We start from the raw sequence: 16,448 nt of genomic DNA, 5'->3' as shown, positions 1-16,448 counted from the left end.
CTTCCTGGGTGGTCCAGTGGTTAAAACTCTGCGCTTCCACTGCAGGGGGCGTTGGTTCAATCCCTGGTCGGGAAACTAAGATCCCACATGCCGCAACGCAGCCAAAAACAAAAAGGAATAATGAAGCACTGACACATGCTACAATGTGGGTGAGTCTTGAAAACATTATGCCAAACAAAAGAAAGCCAGACACAAAGGACACATATTATATGATTCCATTTATATGAAATGTCCAGAGTCGGAAAAGTGAGAAAGTAGGTTACTGGTTTCCAGGGGTGGGGAGAGAAGGGAAGGGGGAGTGAGTGCTTAATAGGTATAGGGTTTCTTTTGGGGGCAAAAAAGGTCTGGAATTAGATAGTAGTGATGATTGCACAACCTTGTAAATACAGCAAAACCCACTAAATCATACACAGTAAAAAGGTGCATTTTATGGTATGTGAATGATATTTCAGTTTTTAGAAATTCAAATTACATGCAATTTTATGTCACTTAAAGTGAGACCCACATGAAACAGGTGCTAAAAGCATTTCAGGACCCTCGTCCAGAGGCTCTGCTGTCCTTGCAAAGGGAAGAGAGGCTCAGTGATGGGCCCCCCCACAGGGGCACAAAGGCGAAGAACAAGTCCCACCTTCACAAAGGAAAACCACAGGTTATCATTTTTAAAGTAGCCACTTTAAGAGTTTCACAAATAACATTTATTGACTGTATTCATAATGGAATCCCACCCGCATTCACACAACTCCACTACAACTAAGAATCACCTGATGATAAATAATTTGGATTGACTCTTGGATGTGAATTATATGATCTGAGAAAACGGTGGCTATTACAGACTCTTCCTGATGTCATGGCTTTTGTGAAAGACCTTGAGTATGACTAACATTTGTGTTGATGTTCTTGACAGTAGCTGTTGATTCCAACTTCAAACCTAAACCAACTGGCTAGAAAGCAAAGAGAAAGGCAATTACTAGGAACTGCCCCCCAAACTGAAACCACATTGCCCTTGCAGGGCCTGTTTGGGGAACCTCCAAGGGATGGAGGGTGAAGGAAACCCCACCACAGAGCGGGATGTACGCTTGGTCCCTGAGGAGCCCAGGCAGAAAACAGGGTGCAGCCTTGGCTGGCTCACTTTCCAGCTGTGGGACCTGAGGCGACGCACTCAACCCCCAGAGCCCACTCTCCCTTCTGGAACTCCGAGGAGAATCCCAGCTTTGCAGAACTGTGGAAGGAATCAAATAAAACGAAGGCTACGGCAAGTCCAGCCACAAAGGCAAGTGCTTGACTCATCACTACTCTTCAGGGCTCCCTGTCGGGCAGTTCAGAGCTCACCTGATCTCCTGAGGTCTCTGAAGTTCTAGCAAGTCTCTGCCAGGCCAGCAGATGGGCCAGCAGCCTCTCCTGAGATAGGTTGGGTGTGTGCTTTGGGGGATCTCACAGGGCACCCCACATACACCTCAGGCAGGTAAGATATTTCTCCTAAACAGGTGATTGGTGCCTGACCTCTGCCCTAAGATCCTGGCTCTGAAGCAAACACGTCTTATCAAAGCATTAGCAATTTTCCTTTGGCCCACCTGGACCAACTACTTAACACAGACCATCTACAGACAAGTTTCTTTCTTTGCTCTTCCCAGAGTGGGAACCAGGGAGTCCAACTAAATTTGACATCGAGATGGCAAACACAGACAGAAAGATGAAACTTAAAAAAAAAAAAAAGAAGGAAATCTCACAATGCTGCCCCACTAAGGTTCACAGATCACGCAAAGCTGACGGACCCCCGCCCGGCCCCTTCCTGGGGGCACTCGCCCTAGAGAAGTTGCAACCCAGGTCCATATAAGCACTTGTACGCAGATGTGCATCACAACATCGTATGTGACCGCAGGGAGTGCCCAATACTAGGAGAGTGGACAAGCAGGATGCTGAGAGAGGAACTTCCACTTCCAGACAAGATGGTGGGACAAAGACAGGGCTACCTTCCCGTCTGAACAACTAGAAAACTGGGCAGAAGACATCTGAAACTGTTTTCAGATACTGGACACTTTCTAGAACATTCCCCTTACAACTGTGTGGAGGAGGTAGACAAAAAGCAAACCAGTCAATACATGTAAATTCTAATTGTGCACATTTACATGTCGATATGTATTTGCATATTTACATACCTGTGTGTGTGTGTTTGCACGTATTTACATACACGTGTGATAAAAGAAACAGAAAGAAGGGGGTGGATGGGGGTAGTGGTTGGGGAGATGGGTAAACTGGGGCAGCGGAGTTTAGAGATGGAGGAGGAGAGCTTTTTCCAAGAAAACTAAAGGAAACAACCAGGTAAGGGGACACCCTGTCTTGAAACTGAAGTCTCCCTGGAGGCTTCCTGGGTGGTGGGGGGGGACTGAGTGGGGTTCCAGGTGAGAAACACAGGCCTGGGCAAGGACAGTGGGTCCGAGGCCAGAGAAAGGGCTTTTCAATATGGAGCCTTGATGGTTGGGGCTGGGCTGGGGGAGAGGGGAGAGGCAGCAGGTCCCCCGAGGGTGCGATGTGCTCAGACCTCAGAAGGCTGGCTAGTCGAGCTGGCTTAAAATCCACTTCCAACCCCAACACAACAGAAATCTGCAGAAACTGGAACCAATGGTCTTTTGGGGGCAGGGGAATTTGGGAACTTGGGAACAGGGAAGAGGGGAGGAAAGAAAAGTGGGTGGTCGCAAGACACCCCACCTCCCCACCATCAGCCCTGGCCCTGGCGTATCTGGATTGCTCTTCCCTTGCATTTTCTGGAAGAAGATACCTGTGTCAGGTGTGAGCAAGAGTCCAGACAATGGTAACAACATAACAGGAATCATGGCCGTGCTCATCTCTCACCCTCTGCTGAGCAACAACCAAGTTCTCCCACACCCTCAACTCAACTAAACCCTGGGAGTGAGATGAGCCCAAGGCCACCACTGCCCCACCCGCACCTGCTCACCGGAGGGCCACGATGACACTCAGTAGGGCCTGGAGGACGATCAGGAGGCTGAGGCTGAGGGGCAGGAGGGAGGCCGGGAGGCTTGCTGGCTGCCCTGGGAACAGCGGCGCAGCCTGGTGAAGGGCCTGGAGCTGCTGCCACTTGAGGAGACGGCGCCCTTCACCATCACAGATTCTCCAGTGGTTGTACCCAGAGCACACATCCAGGGGGACTTCTAGGCAGAGAAAAAGAGTCAGGCCTCAGCGGGGTGTGGGGACAGGATGCTCTCAAGTCTGCACCCATGAGAGAGCCCTCTGGAACCCAGGTGTCCCAACAAGGCAGGTCACAGCCCAGGGGTGTGCCCACTGAGATGAAGAGAGCACTGCTGTTTGTTTGTTTCTAGGGTGATTGCGGGGCCTCGTGGCTGTGTTTTCGGAGTCTTTATCTTTTAGAGCTGCCTACTGAAATATTTATGAATGAAATGATATGGTAGTTAGCTGGGATATGCTCCACATTAATCTTTTTCTTTTTCATTTTTTTCATTTTTTTTTTTTTTTTTTTGGAGGTGGGGATGGAGTGGGGTGAAGCACATATGAAACCACATCTACCAGGAGCTGATCATGGCTATAGAAGAGAGACGGGAACTTGGGCTTTAGTGGAGTATTTGAAATTTCCCATAATAAGAAGTTAACAACAACCACATCCACAAACTGAATTCAAACATCTCCATCTCCTTGACGCTCTTTAGCTTTTTCAAGACCTGCTTTTGTCACATGTGACCCTCTTGATGTTATATCTCTTATTTACTTTATTACACAATTAATATGTTACTACTATAAAATGTACACTCTAATTATACTAATATAAAATGCGCTCAATATAAAGTATATTTTCCTTATAAAAAATTCTACCACAAAAGCATAAAGAGGAAAAGCACATGAGCCCTCTATTTACAAGGAAAATACAAGATCAGAAACACAGATTTTCTCTTTAAAATGGAAATCAGCTGGATTTGAGGCCAAGGGAACCATCCCATATTTTTCATCACTCTGTACAAAGCTCAGCTCAAGGAAAGAAGGATCCCTATCTTCCTGGCAGCAGTGAGACTCACTCTCTCACTCCTGTCCTATGAACACCTTCTGGCTTGAATGGGTTTGAGGCTTGAAACATTAACATAAATCACCTGAACTATAAAACAATGGCTGGAGTAAAAATTAATACTGGTTTTTAACAACGTATCAGTGGATGCATTATTCAACAATAAACTGACTGAACTTTTAGACTTTCTTAAAGATGCAGAGTGTTCAAAGCCAAAAACAACCAATAAAAATAAGCCCATAAATCGGTGATTATAGGGTGAGAAGAGTACTTTCTCAGGTGGTTCTCGTTCTCCTGCCTGTTTTTTGTTTTTTCGTTTTTGTTTGTTTTTTGTTTTTGATAAAGTGATTTCTGGCTCTTCCACCTGAAGCTTGAGGCAACGTATTGCTACCTGTTTTGCTCATCATGCACCCCACCAAGAGCCTCTCTTTGCTGGGCCTGACCTGCCCCCTTCCCCACCCACAGGGGTTACCTGTGACTGTCAGCTGAGACAAATGATAACAGCCTTCACCTAAGCACCATCAGAGCTTTCATTTTTAAAACTGACATTAATGGAGTCCTATTGCCTGGGCTACAATGACTTCTTTTCCTACACTGCAATGTGCGTGGGAGTCCATTTCATCATCCCTAACAGTTGTGAACTCTAGGCAGCTGGTGCCACATTTCAAATGCACCCCCATTCATGTCCATCCTCCAACTGAGAGACACTTAGGTTGCTTCCAGTTTTTTGCCAAGGAAATCACTGCCGCAGACAGACGTGCGTGGAGTGTCTACACGTATTACCCAGATGTGGGCTTGTTGGATTAAAGATTGTGCACGTTATAAAATTTGATCGATACCTCCAAACCTCCCGCCAAAGGCCGTGACAATTCGTGCTCCTCCTAACTGTGCTTTTATAATCAAGAAAAAACTAGGTATCTTCTGCATGAAGAGGTAGGCGTGTGGGATAGTGGCTGCTCGTTTCCCAAGCACTCTCCCCCTTAGCTGAGTGCCCCTGGGCGGGCCTCTCAAATCACCTGCACATCACAGGAACCCCATGTCAGACATCCAACCTCTCGGTACCCGTCCAGTCCCTCCTTCACAGAGTCCATCAAGGGGACTCACTATGCCCTCTGGCCCCAGCACGAAAAGGGGAGGGTGTGATCTGAGCCAACAAATCGTCCACTCCTTTGCTCACATGCAATGCAGAGAAAGCACACGTGTCGGCTATCTGCAAGGGAGAGCACCTCCGCTCATTTTAGAGACAAAGAAAGTAAAGGTGCGGGTGGAGACACCACCTCCTGGTGCACCATGACTGAGCACGTGAGTACATGCATACATCATGCCGCAGATATATGGATATGCGAACACACCTTGTCATGACTACACTGCACTGTGAACATATGAACATGCGAGTATGTGCTATGCCTGTCATGAACATGTGAACGTATGAATATACTGTATGATGAATATATGCATAAATGTGGTGCCATGAACATATAACGTGTCATGAATATATGAAAGTAGGAATACATCAACATACAAACATATATACTATACCATAAATACATATTTATACACAACACATACATACACATACCATATCATGAATTATAGAAGAGTAGAGCTTAAAAAACACTTCAGATACCACCTAACCCCAGGTTGCAAATTGGTTTCTTCCTGAGAGCCAATGTTGATAACTGGTAGAGTCTGAGTCTTCTCTGGGTTCACTGGGAAAACATGGGGGATGATTAGTGATGCCTGGTGAGGGTAGGGGTGGGAGAAGTGGTGTGTGCGCCAGTCTGTGGTCTTCTTTGTGTTACACCCATCTGGGGATGACAGAAGTCTCCCCCACCCCATCATGATGTTCATGAGACCCCCGCCTTCCTTGGGGACAGGGAAGGGATGAGACATGTGAGCAATGAGTTACCTGGGATGCCTTTAAAACTCTGCTGCCTTTTCACCACCTAAGATAAAAGATAAGGATGTGGGCAAGCGTTGTCAGCCCCAGTGATCCACCAAGAAGGGGTCCCAGTGATTTGGCCTGGAAACCCCCTGGAAGGGGTCCACGGCCAGCTCAGAATGCAAGTTGTGTTCTCCTTTTAAAAAGCCTCTGGGTCTTAATTCTGGGGGCAGTATGCTACTTGATGACAGAAAACCAGCAGCTGGAATGTGGGTGAAGGCAGAAGGAAGCCTCTCACTCCAGAAAAGCTTGCTCAGAAAGCAAGGGAGAGAAGTGGCCCTGGAGCTGAGTTGGGCTGGACCTGGCTGACCATCTCCCACCACAGTTGCTGGCCTGGAACCCAGAGCTGTGGAGGTACCAGACAGAGCCAAAGAGCAAGGACAGACACTCGAGCAGTGGTCCTTCCCCAGCACCCTCCCTCCAGGCCTGCCAGGCTGGGGCTACAAGTGCAGAATGCTCAGACAGGCAGAGAGAGCTGAGGGGGAGAGGAGGCAAGGAGAGGGAGGAGGGGTGGGAAGGAAGAGGGAGGGAGGTGAGGGAGGTGGAGAAGAGGGAAGAGGGAGGAGAAGGCAGGAGAGGAGAAGGGGACAGAAGACATGGCCGGAAAGGTGACTGCTGTCACCTTTGTCACCTTTCTGATGGCACCCTCATCAGAAAGCAGTGCACCCCACCCTTCCCAACACCACCAGGACACCTGGCCTGGGCCTGCCCTGAGTACCACTTGCCTCCTGCACTCTGCTGCCCTAGGCCACAGCTTCCAGAGGGCCCCCAGACATCAATGGAGACCACTGTGGGGAAAGAACCCAGCACCCTTTCCCTCATCTCTGGGTCCCTCCTTAGCCCGCCTCTCACTTTCAGGCCTCGCTGCCATGCGAGCCTCCCTCTTACCTTCTTGTGAGACCTCAGGACCTGGGGCCCCAGTAGGGCATCACAGCCTGATCCCTAGGCAGCGGGAGGCGGCCCCCAGAGTGGTGGCATGGGCAGGGGCATGCCTTGGTGGTTTGGGGGACGTAAAACCAGACCATCTTTTGGATCTAACAGAGGAAGGGAAGAGAAGGTCCAAAGCGGGGTAGAGCCACGCCCCAGACAACCTCAGCCTCGGGGACAGGGCCCTGGAGAGCGCCTCTCCTGTGCCCCGCCCACAGCACACCCCAACAGCCCAGCTGAGGGAACAGGTCCCCATTCCATGATATTCCCAGGAGTGGCTGGCACCCTCACGACCCACCACCTGCATCTCTGCAGTGGGGCATCTGTGTGGTACTGTGGCGGGACACATGGGTGGGAGTTGGGAGGCCTGGCTCTGTCCTGAGCCTGGCAGCCTCCAGGAACAACCCTTAGGCACAACGTTTAGCCTCTCTGAGCCTCAGCATTCTCGGCTAGAGAGAGGGCTCTGCCAGAATCCTGACAACATTGGTCAGAGTCTAAAATGGATAGTCTTTGGTCCAGCAATTGCACTCCTGGGACTGTATCCCAGGAGGACACATGAGCATTTGCTCAAGAACACTCAGTACAGCACTGGCTGTAGTGACCAAATAGCCTGAATGCCTATAATAAGGGACAATAAATAATGGACGTGGGAACAGAGGGAATGGGTGGCCTTTGGAAAGAATGAGGCAGACCTGTCTGTCCTGACACAGAATGAGCATAGAGACACGATATTAAGTGGGAAATGCAGCACCGTATGCTACCATTTACATTTTTTTAAAAGGTGGCGGAGGGGGAGGGGGCTTCCCTGGTGGCGCAGTGGTTGAGAATCTGCCTGCCAATGCAGGGGATACGGGTTTGAGCCCCGGTCTGGGAAGATCCCACGTGCCGCAAAGCAACTAAGCCCGTGCACTACAACTACTGAGCCTGCGCTCTAGAGCCCACGAGCCACAACTACTGAAGCCCACGTGCCACAACTACTGAAACCGGCACGCCTAGAGCCCGTGCTCCGCAACAAGAGAAGCCACCGCAATGAGAAGCCCGTGCACCGCAAGAAAGGGTAGCCCCTGCTCGCCGCAACTAGAGAAAGCACGTGTGCAGCAACAAAGACCCAATGCAGCCAAAAATAAATGAATAAAATATAAATAAATTAAAAAGAAACCAATTTTGCTCATGGGGCAAAGCGGCCAGGCCCCAGGGATCAGCCAGTCCCACTTTGCCAGCAAGGAGTCTTGGTTGTGGGGTTGGGGGGGAGAGTCAACCGGGGCTTCTGAGAATGTTTTATACCTGAGAAGAAAGAGAGAGTAAGCCTTTGGAAGACTCCGAAAGACTCACTTTCTGCCATGTGTAACACAGTGTAAAACAGACCCGTGGCCACCATCTAAAAACACTAGAAATGACAGCACAAACACTCTGAGTGGAAGGATGAAGAGAATCTGGGTCCCTGAAGACATCATAAAGCCAAAAAACCAATCCTAGAAGAACCCTCTCTCTACCAAAGACCCTGGTTGAACCCACTGTGGGTCAGTTTTCTGTTTCTTGCACCTAACACTTCCCTGCTGATGGAACAGGAGCCTGAGGAGCAAGCGGAAAGGGGACTGGATATCCAGGCAGGGGCAAGGTCAAGAAGGACCCCAAGAGTTGTGTCAGGGAGTTTGGTCCATATTCTGAGGGAAATGGGTCTCCACGGGGTAGTGACAGGACCAGATATATGGTTTTAAAAGCTCACCAGCTACAGATCAGAAAATGGACAGTCAGAGTTAGAAAGGATGTAGGCAAGGAGACCAGCTGGGAGGCTGGGCAGTCACCCTGGTGAGATGTGCTGGGCACCTTGACTTCTATATTCCTTCCACCCTTACCCCTGACACCCAGCAACAAAACTCAGTGGGGAGAGTGCTGGAATCCGAGCCAGAGACCTAGATTCTAATCCCTGATCTGCTATGGACTGAGTGGGTGATCTTGGACAAGCCCCTGCCCCTCTCTGGACCTCAGTTTGCCCATCTGCTAAAGGGAGATGATAATACTTACTCTGCCCAACTTTCAAATGATACAATGACCAACAGGAGGGACTGAGGCTATCACCTCCGCCTAGAACAATATGACTTAGTCATCTTGATACACTGACCCCTTTGAGAGTCTATTAAAAAACAAGAAACGAGAGATTCCACATTCTACAATCACTACAGAGTCTACTGATATTAAAAGGGCAATAAGGAAATATTATGAACAACATTATGCCAATAAATTCAACAACACTGATATAATGGACAAAGTCCTTAAAAGGTATAAACTACTAAAGCTCACTCATGAAGAAACAGATAAACTAAATAGCTCTGTATCTACGACAGAAATTACATTTGTACTTGAAAACCTCCCCACAAGGGAAGCTATAGGCCCACGTGGCTTCACCAGCAAATCCTACCAAACACACAATGAAGAAATAATACCAATCCTACACAAAGTCTTCCTGAAAATGCAAGAATACTTCCCAACTGATTCTACGATGCCAGGATTAATACATCATAATTAAATGGGTTTGAAAGGTTGGTTTAACTTTTGAAAACCAATCAATGTAATTCATCACATTAACAAACCCTTAAAGGAAAACTATAAAACGACTTCAATAGACACAGGCAAAATCCAACGCTCATTTCTGTAAAAGCTCTCAGCAAACTAGCAATAGAAGGGACCTTCCTCAGCCTGATAAAGGGCATCCAAACCCACAGCTAACATCATACTTAATGGTGAAAACTCAAACGTATCCTCTAAGATCAGGGGAAAAAAAGGATGTCTGTCTTCCCCACTCCACTTCAATAGTTTACTAGAAGTTCTATCGTGTATCAGACAAGAAAAATAAATAAAAGGCATACAGATTGGAAAGGAAGAAATAAAACCATCTCAATCTGGAAATAACATAATCTTCCATGCAGAAAGTCTGATGGAATCTACAAAAACAGCTACCAGAATGAGTTTAACAATATTGTGGGATACAAGATCAAAATACAAAAATAAATGGTATTTCTAAATATTAGCAATGGGCAAACATAAACTGACTTTTAAGAACAATGTCATCAAAAATATGAAATACTTATAAATAAAACTGACAAAAGATGTGCAAGACCTGTACACTAAGAACTGCAGAATACTGCTGAGAAATATTAAAGAAACCTAAATAAATATAGAAATTACCATGTTCATGGATCAGAAGACTCAATATGGCTAAGAAGACAATTTCGTCAAACTGATCTACAGACAATCCCAATCAAAATCCCAGTAGGACATTTTTGTAAAAAATTGACAAACTGATTCTAAAATTCAAGTGGAAATGCCAAGAGCCTACAATAACCAACTGTGAAAAAGAAAAACAATGTTGGAGAGCTAACACTACCTGATTTCCAGACTTTTTATAATTATAAAGCCACAGTAATCAAGTTAGTGTAGTACTGGTATGAGGATAGACAATCAGAGCAGCGAACAGAATACCGCAACAGAAACAGACCCACGTGTATATGGACAATTGGTTTTTGACAAAGGTGTAAAGGCAAGTCAGTGGAGAAAGGATGAGCTTTATGATACGTGGTATTAGAACAACTGGACATCCATGTACAAAAAATGAACTTCAGTCCATACCTCATGCCATATACAAAAACTGACTTAAAATGGACCACAGACCTAAATATAAACAGTAAACTATAAAAATTCGAGAAGAAGGCATAGAAGAAACCTTTCTGACCTTGGGTTGGCAAAGCTTTCTTAGAAATGCATAGAAAGCATGATCCATTGTTGTGCTGGGGACAGGCACACCTAAACAAGATCCAGGAAAGATTAAATTGATAAATTGGACTTCATCAAAATTTAAAACTTCTGCCCTTTGAAAGATAGTGATAAGAGGATTAAAAGACAAGCCAAAGACGTGGAAAAAAACACTTGCAAATTAAATATCTGGTAAAGAACTTGTATTCAGATATATAAAAAACTCTCAAAACTCACTAATCTAAAAAAAGCAACCCAAGTTTTTTAAAGGGGCAAAAAAGACATATCAAGTAAGATATGCAGATGGCAAAAATATATGACGAGATGCTCAACATCATGAGTCACTGTGGAAATACAAGTTAAAACCTCAATGAGAGGGAATTCCCTGGTGGTCCAGTGGTGGGGACTCCGCGTTTTCACTGCCAAGGGTATGGGTTCAATCCCTGATCGGGGAACTGAGACCCCGCAAGCTGTGCGGCCAAAAAAAAACACACACACACAATGAGATACACACCTATTAAGATGGCCAAAATTTAAGACTGACCAAACCAAGTGTTAGTGAAGATGTGAAGGAACCGGAACTTTATACATTGTTGGAGAGACTGTGAAATGGTACAACCACTTTGGAATACAGTTGACAGTTTCTTAAAAAGTTAAACAGATACCTACCATATGATGCAGCAATGCCTTTCCTAGGTACTTGCCCAAGTAAAAACTAGGTACTTGTACAAGAAAAATGAAGGCATGTTCACACAAAGACTTGTACACAAATGTTCACAGCAGTTTTATTTGTTGGACAAAACAGAAAAAGCTGGAAATGATCCACACACCCTTCACTGGATGAATGGATAAACTGTGGTCTATCCGTATAACGATACTACTCAGCAGTAAAAAGTAATGAACTATCAATGCACACAACCACGTGGATGAATCTGAAAAATAATTATGCTGAGTAAAAGAAGCCAGACAAAAAGAGTACATACTAGATGATTCCATTTATATAGTGTGAGTTGGTGGACAGTGGTGAGCATAGCTGCCTTCCATTTATATAACATTCAAGGAAATGCAAATGAATCTCTAGTGACAGAAACAGACCCACGGTAGCCTGAGGAAGAGAGGGTTGAGTGGAATTTCAGAAGGGCACAAGGAAACCTTTTAGGGTTGCGCACATGTACCGCACTACTCCATTTTATACAAGGGACTTGAGCACCCTGGATTTTGATATCCACAGGGGTCCTGGAACCAATCCCCTTTGAATGCCTAGAGATGACTGTACATCGTCACAATTGTAGTGGTGGTTTCACAGATGTGTGCATATGTCACGATTTATCAAACACTACATTTTATGTATGTGCCATTTATCATATGCCAATCGTATCTCCATAAATCTGAACCCTTGATTCAAGTCACCTACCTGCTTTCGGGGTCTCAAGGACAGAGGGACCCAGTAAGGCAGCACTGCCTCAGCCCTGCACACCGGCAGGCGGCCCCCAAATTTGGCCTGGCACTCACAGCAGATGGGCTCTCGGTGAACAGAGCTGGGGACAGGGCACATCTGAACAAGAGGCAGAAAAAAGAGAATTGAATGTGATGCTGCATTAGTGATGTGAGTCAAGGTACTCTCTGAAACAGTAAATCCATGCTCAGAGAGAGCAAGGTCAAGACAGGGCATCCAGGGGCAGGCGCAGGGACAGGAGCCTCAGCTCCCGAAGCTCACAAAGAGGCAGGTTATCTCGGCCTGCCCTGAGGCCCTCCAGAGTCACTTAGAGGGGGACCACCAGAGCCTGCAGACCAGCTATGCTGGGATGTGCAACCACTTACAGCCACATTACCATGAGCAAGTCTTGGATTTCCCCCCTAAAAATGGGGAAGTACAACCAACCCTAGCAGGGGTTAGGGGGGAATGATTGCTCTTTTTGTGGTAATCCATGTCAATCTGCACACAGTGCTTTATGTTTGCAAAGGCTTCCACAACCATCCCATGTGACCCCACCACACCCACAGGCAGGGGCAGAGGAAAAGTCATCCTCTCCAGGGGCAGATGAAGCTGATGCCCAGAGCAGATACTTTAAGGGGCAACATTGGTTCTCCCAGGCCTCCTGAATCCCTGTCATGAAGAATTGAGCGGTGGGGGAGGCAGTGGGTGACCCTACATAGAGATTTGGGGGCTTGCATGGTCCCTGAAACCACGGACTCCCCTGACACACCCTCTCGTGAGATGCTGCTTCTGGACCCACATTCTCTGCTCTCCCCACCCCACAGGGGCGTGTCAGAGTTGGGGCAAAGTAGTTGAGATTTGCTTTCCTTACCGAATGATCTATGGAACACACTTCTTCCCCAAAAGTTTGAAATGTGCCTCTTTCCCTAGAAAAGAACAGGAAGGCTTAGAAAGTTCTGGGCTTTGTGTAAATTGGGAGCAGGAGTACTAGGGTGAGGGCCTGGGCCAGCTTGGCCCATACCATTAAACCCCAGGAGTGGAAGGGGTTATCATTCTGAGCCTAAGAGGGTGCAGGGGGTGACAATAGAAGCAGGTCTGTGCACACTCACATGCTAAGGTCTGGGGGTTCCCAGACGTCAAGCTATTGTGGAATCCTACATCCCCAAACCTATGTGCTCCAGGCACACTAGAGCTAAACCCGTGCTAGGCCCTTTGGGAAAGACAGGAACATTCCAACCTGGTGAGAATTTTCCAGGACGTGGAGCTGCCACCACAACACATATGATGCTTTAACAGACACCCTGAGCATACCTGGAATCCTGAAGGACAATATCGGCAAAGCTCTACATCTAAGGAAATTCCTTGCAGCATAAAAACCTGGGTGCTTTGTCTCTGGGACGACAAAGCATTTGGGGCTGCATAGACTCTGTTACTCTTCCCATTCTCCCCAAAACAAGCTGCTAGAATGTTGGCCACTGTATGGAGAGTGTCCAGTGGGCATAAAGCCAACACAAAGCAAAGACCAGCTTCCCTGAGAGCGATGTATAACATGGAAATGGTAAAAGTGAGACCATCATCGTAATCACCATTATTGCTATCTCACTACAGCAATAGCTTCAGGTCACTGAGCTCAACTGCCCCAGCTGATCCCTGACAACACAGGATGTGGGATGCTGCCCTGCACAGCACCCAAGCCCCCAAACGCTCATGACAGCATTGCTGTTTCCTTGCGGCGGGCCACAACCCCAGCCAAGAAGGTGAAGCCAGCTAGTTTCAGAGGCTGCCTCAGAATTGTATTATAACCCAAGTCAACCCAATGAAACCCATTCTGGGACTTCGTTAAAATTCCCGGGAAAGGGAATGTCCTTTTCTGTTGAGGCCGTAAGCCTCCGGACGTCTTGGTGGGCATTTTGCCTCCAGGAGGGGAAGAAAGCAAAGCCGAAGATGGAGACAAACAGTCCTTGACCACCGTCCCTGAGCATGTGGACACATCCATTCCTGACGACTTACTCCTGACAACCTCAGGTGAAACGCTGAATTGCCCTTCCGGGCTTACATGATGTAGGTATGGCGTCTGTCCTGCCTACCTGGTACAAGCTTCTATGGGACAGGGTGATTTCGGGGTGCTGGGGCTTCCCCGGGTGACTCGGGGTCCGGCTTCCCTCAGGTGACTCGGGGTCCGGCTTCCCCGGGTGACTCGGGGTCCGGCTTCCCTCAGGTGACTCGGGGTCTGGCGTCCCCGGGTGACTCGGGGTCCGGGTTCCCCGGGTGACTCGGGGTCCGGCTTCCCCGGGTGACTCGGGGTCCGGGTTCCCTCAGGTGACTCGGGTGCCGGGTTCCCTCAGGTGACTCGGGGTCCGGCTTCCCCAGGTGACTCGGGGTCCGGGTTCCCCGGGTGACTCGGGGTCCGGGTTCCCTCAGGTGACTCGGGTGCCGGGTTCCCTCAGGTGACTCGGGGTCCGGCTTCCCTCAGGTGACTCGGGGTCTGGTTTCCCTCAGGTGACTCGGGGTCCGGCTTCCCTCAGGTGACTCGGGGTCCGGGTTCCCCGGGTGACTCGGGGTCCGGCTTCCCCGGGTGACTCGGGGTCCGGCTTCCCTCAGGTGACTCGGGGTCCGGCTTCCCTCAGGTGACTCGGGGTCCGGCTTCCCCGGGTGACTCGGGGTCCGGGTTCCCTCAGGTGACTCGGGGTCCGGCGTCCCCGGGTGACTCGGGGTCCGGGTTCCCCGGGTGACTCGGGGTCCGGCTTCCCCGGGTGACTCGGGTGCCGGGTTCCCTCAGGTGACTCGGGGTCCGGCTTCCCCAGGTGACTCGGGGTCCGGCTTCCCTCAGGTGACTCGGGGTCTGGTTTCCCTCAGGTGACTCGGGTGCCAGGTTCCCTCAGGTAACTCGGGGTCCGGCTTTCCCAGGTGACTCGGGGTTAGGCTTCCTCAGGTGACTCGGGGTCCGGGTTCCCTCAGGTGACTCGGGTGCCGGGCCCCCAGGTGTGGAGTGGTGGCCCAGAGTTTAGGACTGAGGGGTCACTTGCCTGTCATGACGCGCTCGGGGTGAGTGCGCGCTGACAGACCGAACGGACACCCGAGGGCTCCCGGAAGTGCCCGCCGCGACTCTAAGTCGTGGAGAGGGGGGTGACGAAGCTCATGATGACGGCGGTGACGAAAGCGGGGACTGGCCCAGGCGTGTCACTCCTCCCTCAGACCGCCCGCCTCTCTGCGCCCTGTCCCTCCCCGGGGCCTCCTCCGACCCCCAACGTCCCTCCTCTTCCGCCACCCCCGCCCCTCAGAGGCCAGGCTCTTCCGGCGACGGCCCTCTGCGCACGCCGCTGACTGGCCCTCATTCAGCCAATCAGACGCTACCTTCTAGGCACTTACTTGGCAGCTGATTGGGCCCTGGCGCCACGGGCCTCGGGGTCAGAGGGCGAGGTCGGCGGGGCGGGGCGGGGCGGGGCTCCTCTCGGGGACTGAGCGGAGGTCGGGCCGGCGCGGTTGACCGCGTGTCGGTTGTGGCCCCGGCCTGGCCTGGATGGGCGTCGGCCCCGGAAGAACCACCCCCTCACTCCCGGGAATGCCCACTCACCATTTCCGAAGGACGGGCCTGCGGGGCCGCGGGGCACACTAGCCGGGGTCTCTGTCCCCTGGAAGGAGAGAAAGAGGTGGGACCCGCCCCCCGAGGCCGCGGGGGCGCGGTGCCGGCCCAGGGCCTATTACGGATACCGGGGAGCATCTCGGTAGGAGTGTGTCCACGCAGGACCCGGGACGTACTTGTAGTTGAAGTCGTTGTTTTTCTGACACTCAGATTTAACCGGGCGCCCCGCAAGTCACTGGCTGAATCGGGCTCAAATTGTGACTTTAGAGAATGTGTGTTTCTTAAGCAACCTGGGGGTTCGAAGGCCGTGGAATTCAAAACAACTGACATCCAGAGATGCCGTGCGGTTCTGAACTCTCGGCCCGTTTCTCTACCCGTTGATCTCTCCTTCCTCCCCCTCGCACGTGTGCGCTCTGGGCAGTTTCCGAAATGAAGACACGATGCTTGTCTTCACATTTTAGTAAAATTGAATGTTTTCTGCCTCTCTGTGATCTTTATCACAAGATCAGATTTGTATTTCTTGGAAGCATGGGAGTTCCCTGCTGACCTAGTGGTTAGGATTCCGAGCTTTCAATGCCTTGGCCCGGCTATCGGGGAACTGAGATCCAGCGAGCCACACCGTGGGGCAAAAAAAAAAAAAAGTATTTCTTGGAAACAGACTTCTCAGTGTTTGTTTTGCTTTTTTTCTTTTTTTGGGGGGGGGGGGCACATCTCCACGTGCTGCGTTCTAGCCATGGACAAACAGGAGTTCCCGGGCACTGCTCAGGATTCTTGGCTC

The 16,448-nt window shown here is 49.5% G+C and overlaps 1 protein-coding gene and 1 long non-coding RNA gene across 2 annotated transcripts in view; both read right to left on the bottom strand.

Moving 5' to 3' along the window:
* LOC307178249 overlaps positions 1–2,998 on the bottom strand; it is a 171,787-nt gene extending 168,789 nt beyond the window's left edge. Inside the window, exon 1 of the long non-coding RNA XR_013825153.1 lies at positions 2,954–2,998. This is a non-coding gene — a long non-coding RNA (uncharacterized lncRNA). The remainder of the gene's footprint in view (positions 1–2,953) is intronic.
* Positions 2,999–6,429: 3,431 nt separating this feature from the next.
* Positions 6,430–15,319, bottom strand: LOC307179107 (uncharacterized protein C16orf95; the record flags this gene model as incomplete). Its single annotated transcript, XM_079907881.1, is given in 6 exon segments — positions 6,430–6,447; positions 6,861–6,889; positions 6,892–7,006; positions 12,064–12,204; positions 12,959–13,013; positions 15,114–15,319. Coding segments are annotated over 4 exon segments (303 nt in total). The 5' UTR covers positions 12,959–13,013; positions 15,114–15,319.
* Positions 15,320–16,448: the final 1,129 nt, after the last annotated feature.

Source organism: Stenella coeruleoalba (assembly GCF_951394435.1).
Source record: "Stenella coeruleoalba genome assembly, chromosome: 20".
In the NCBI taxonomy this organism is placed as follows: domain Eukaryota; kingdom Metazoa; phylum Chordata; class Mammalia; order Artiodactyla; family Delphinidae; genus Stenella; species Stenella coeruleoalba.
The sequence above is the reverse complement of the archived record's forward strand: the minus strand, read 5'-3'. Positions and strand labels throughout refer to the sequence as shown.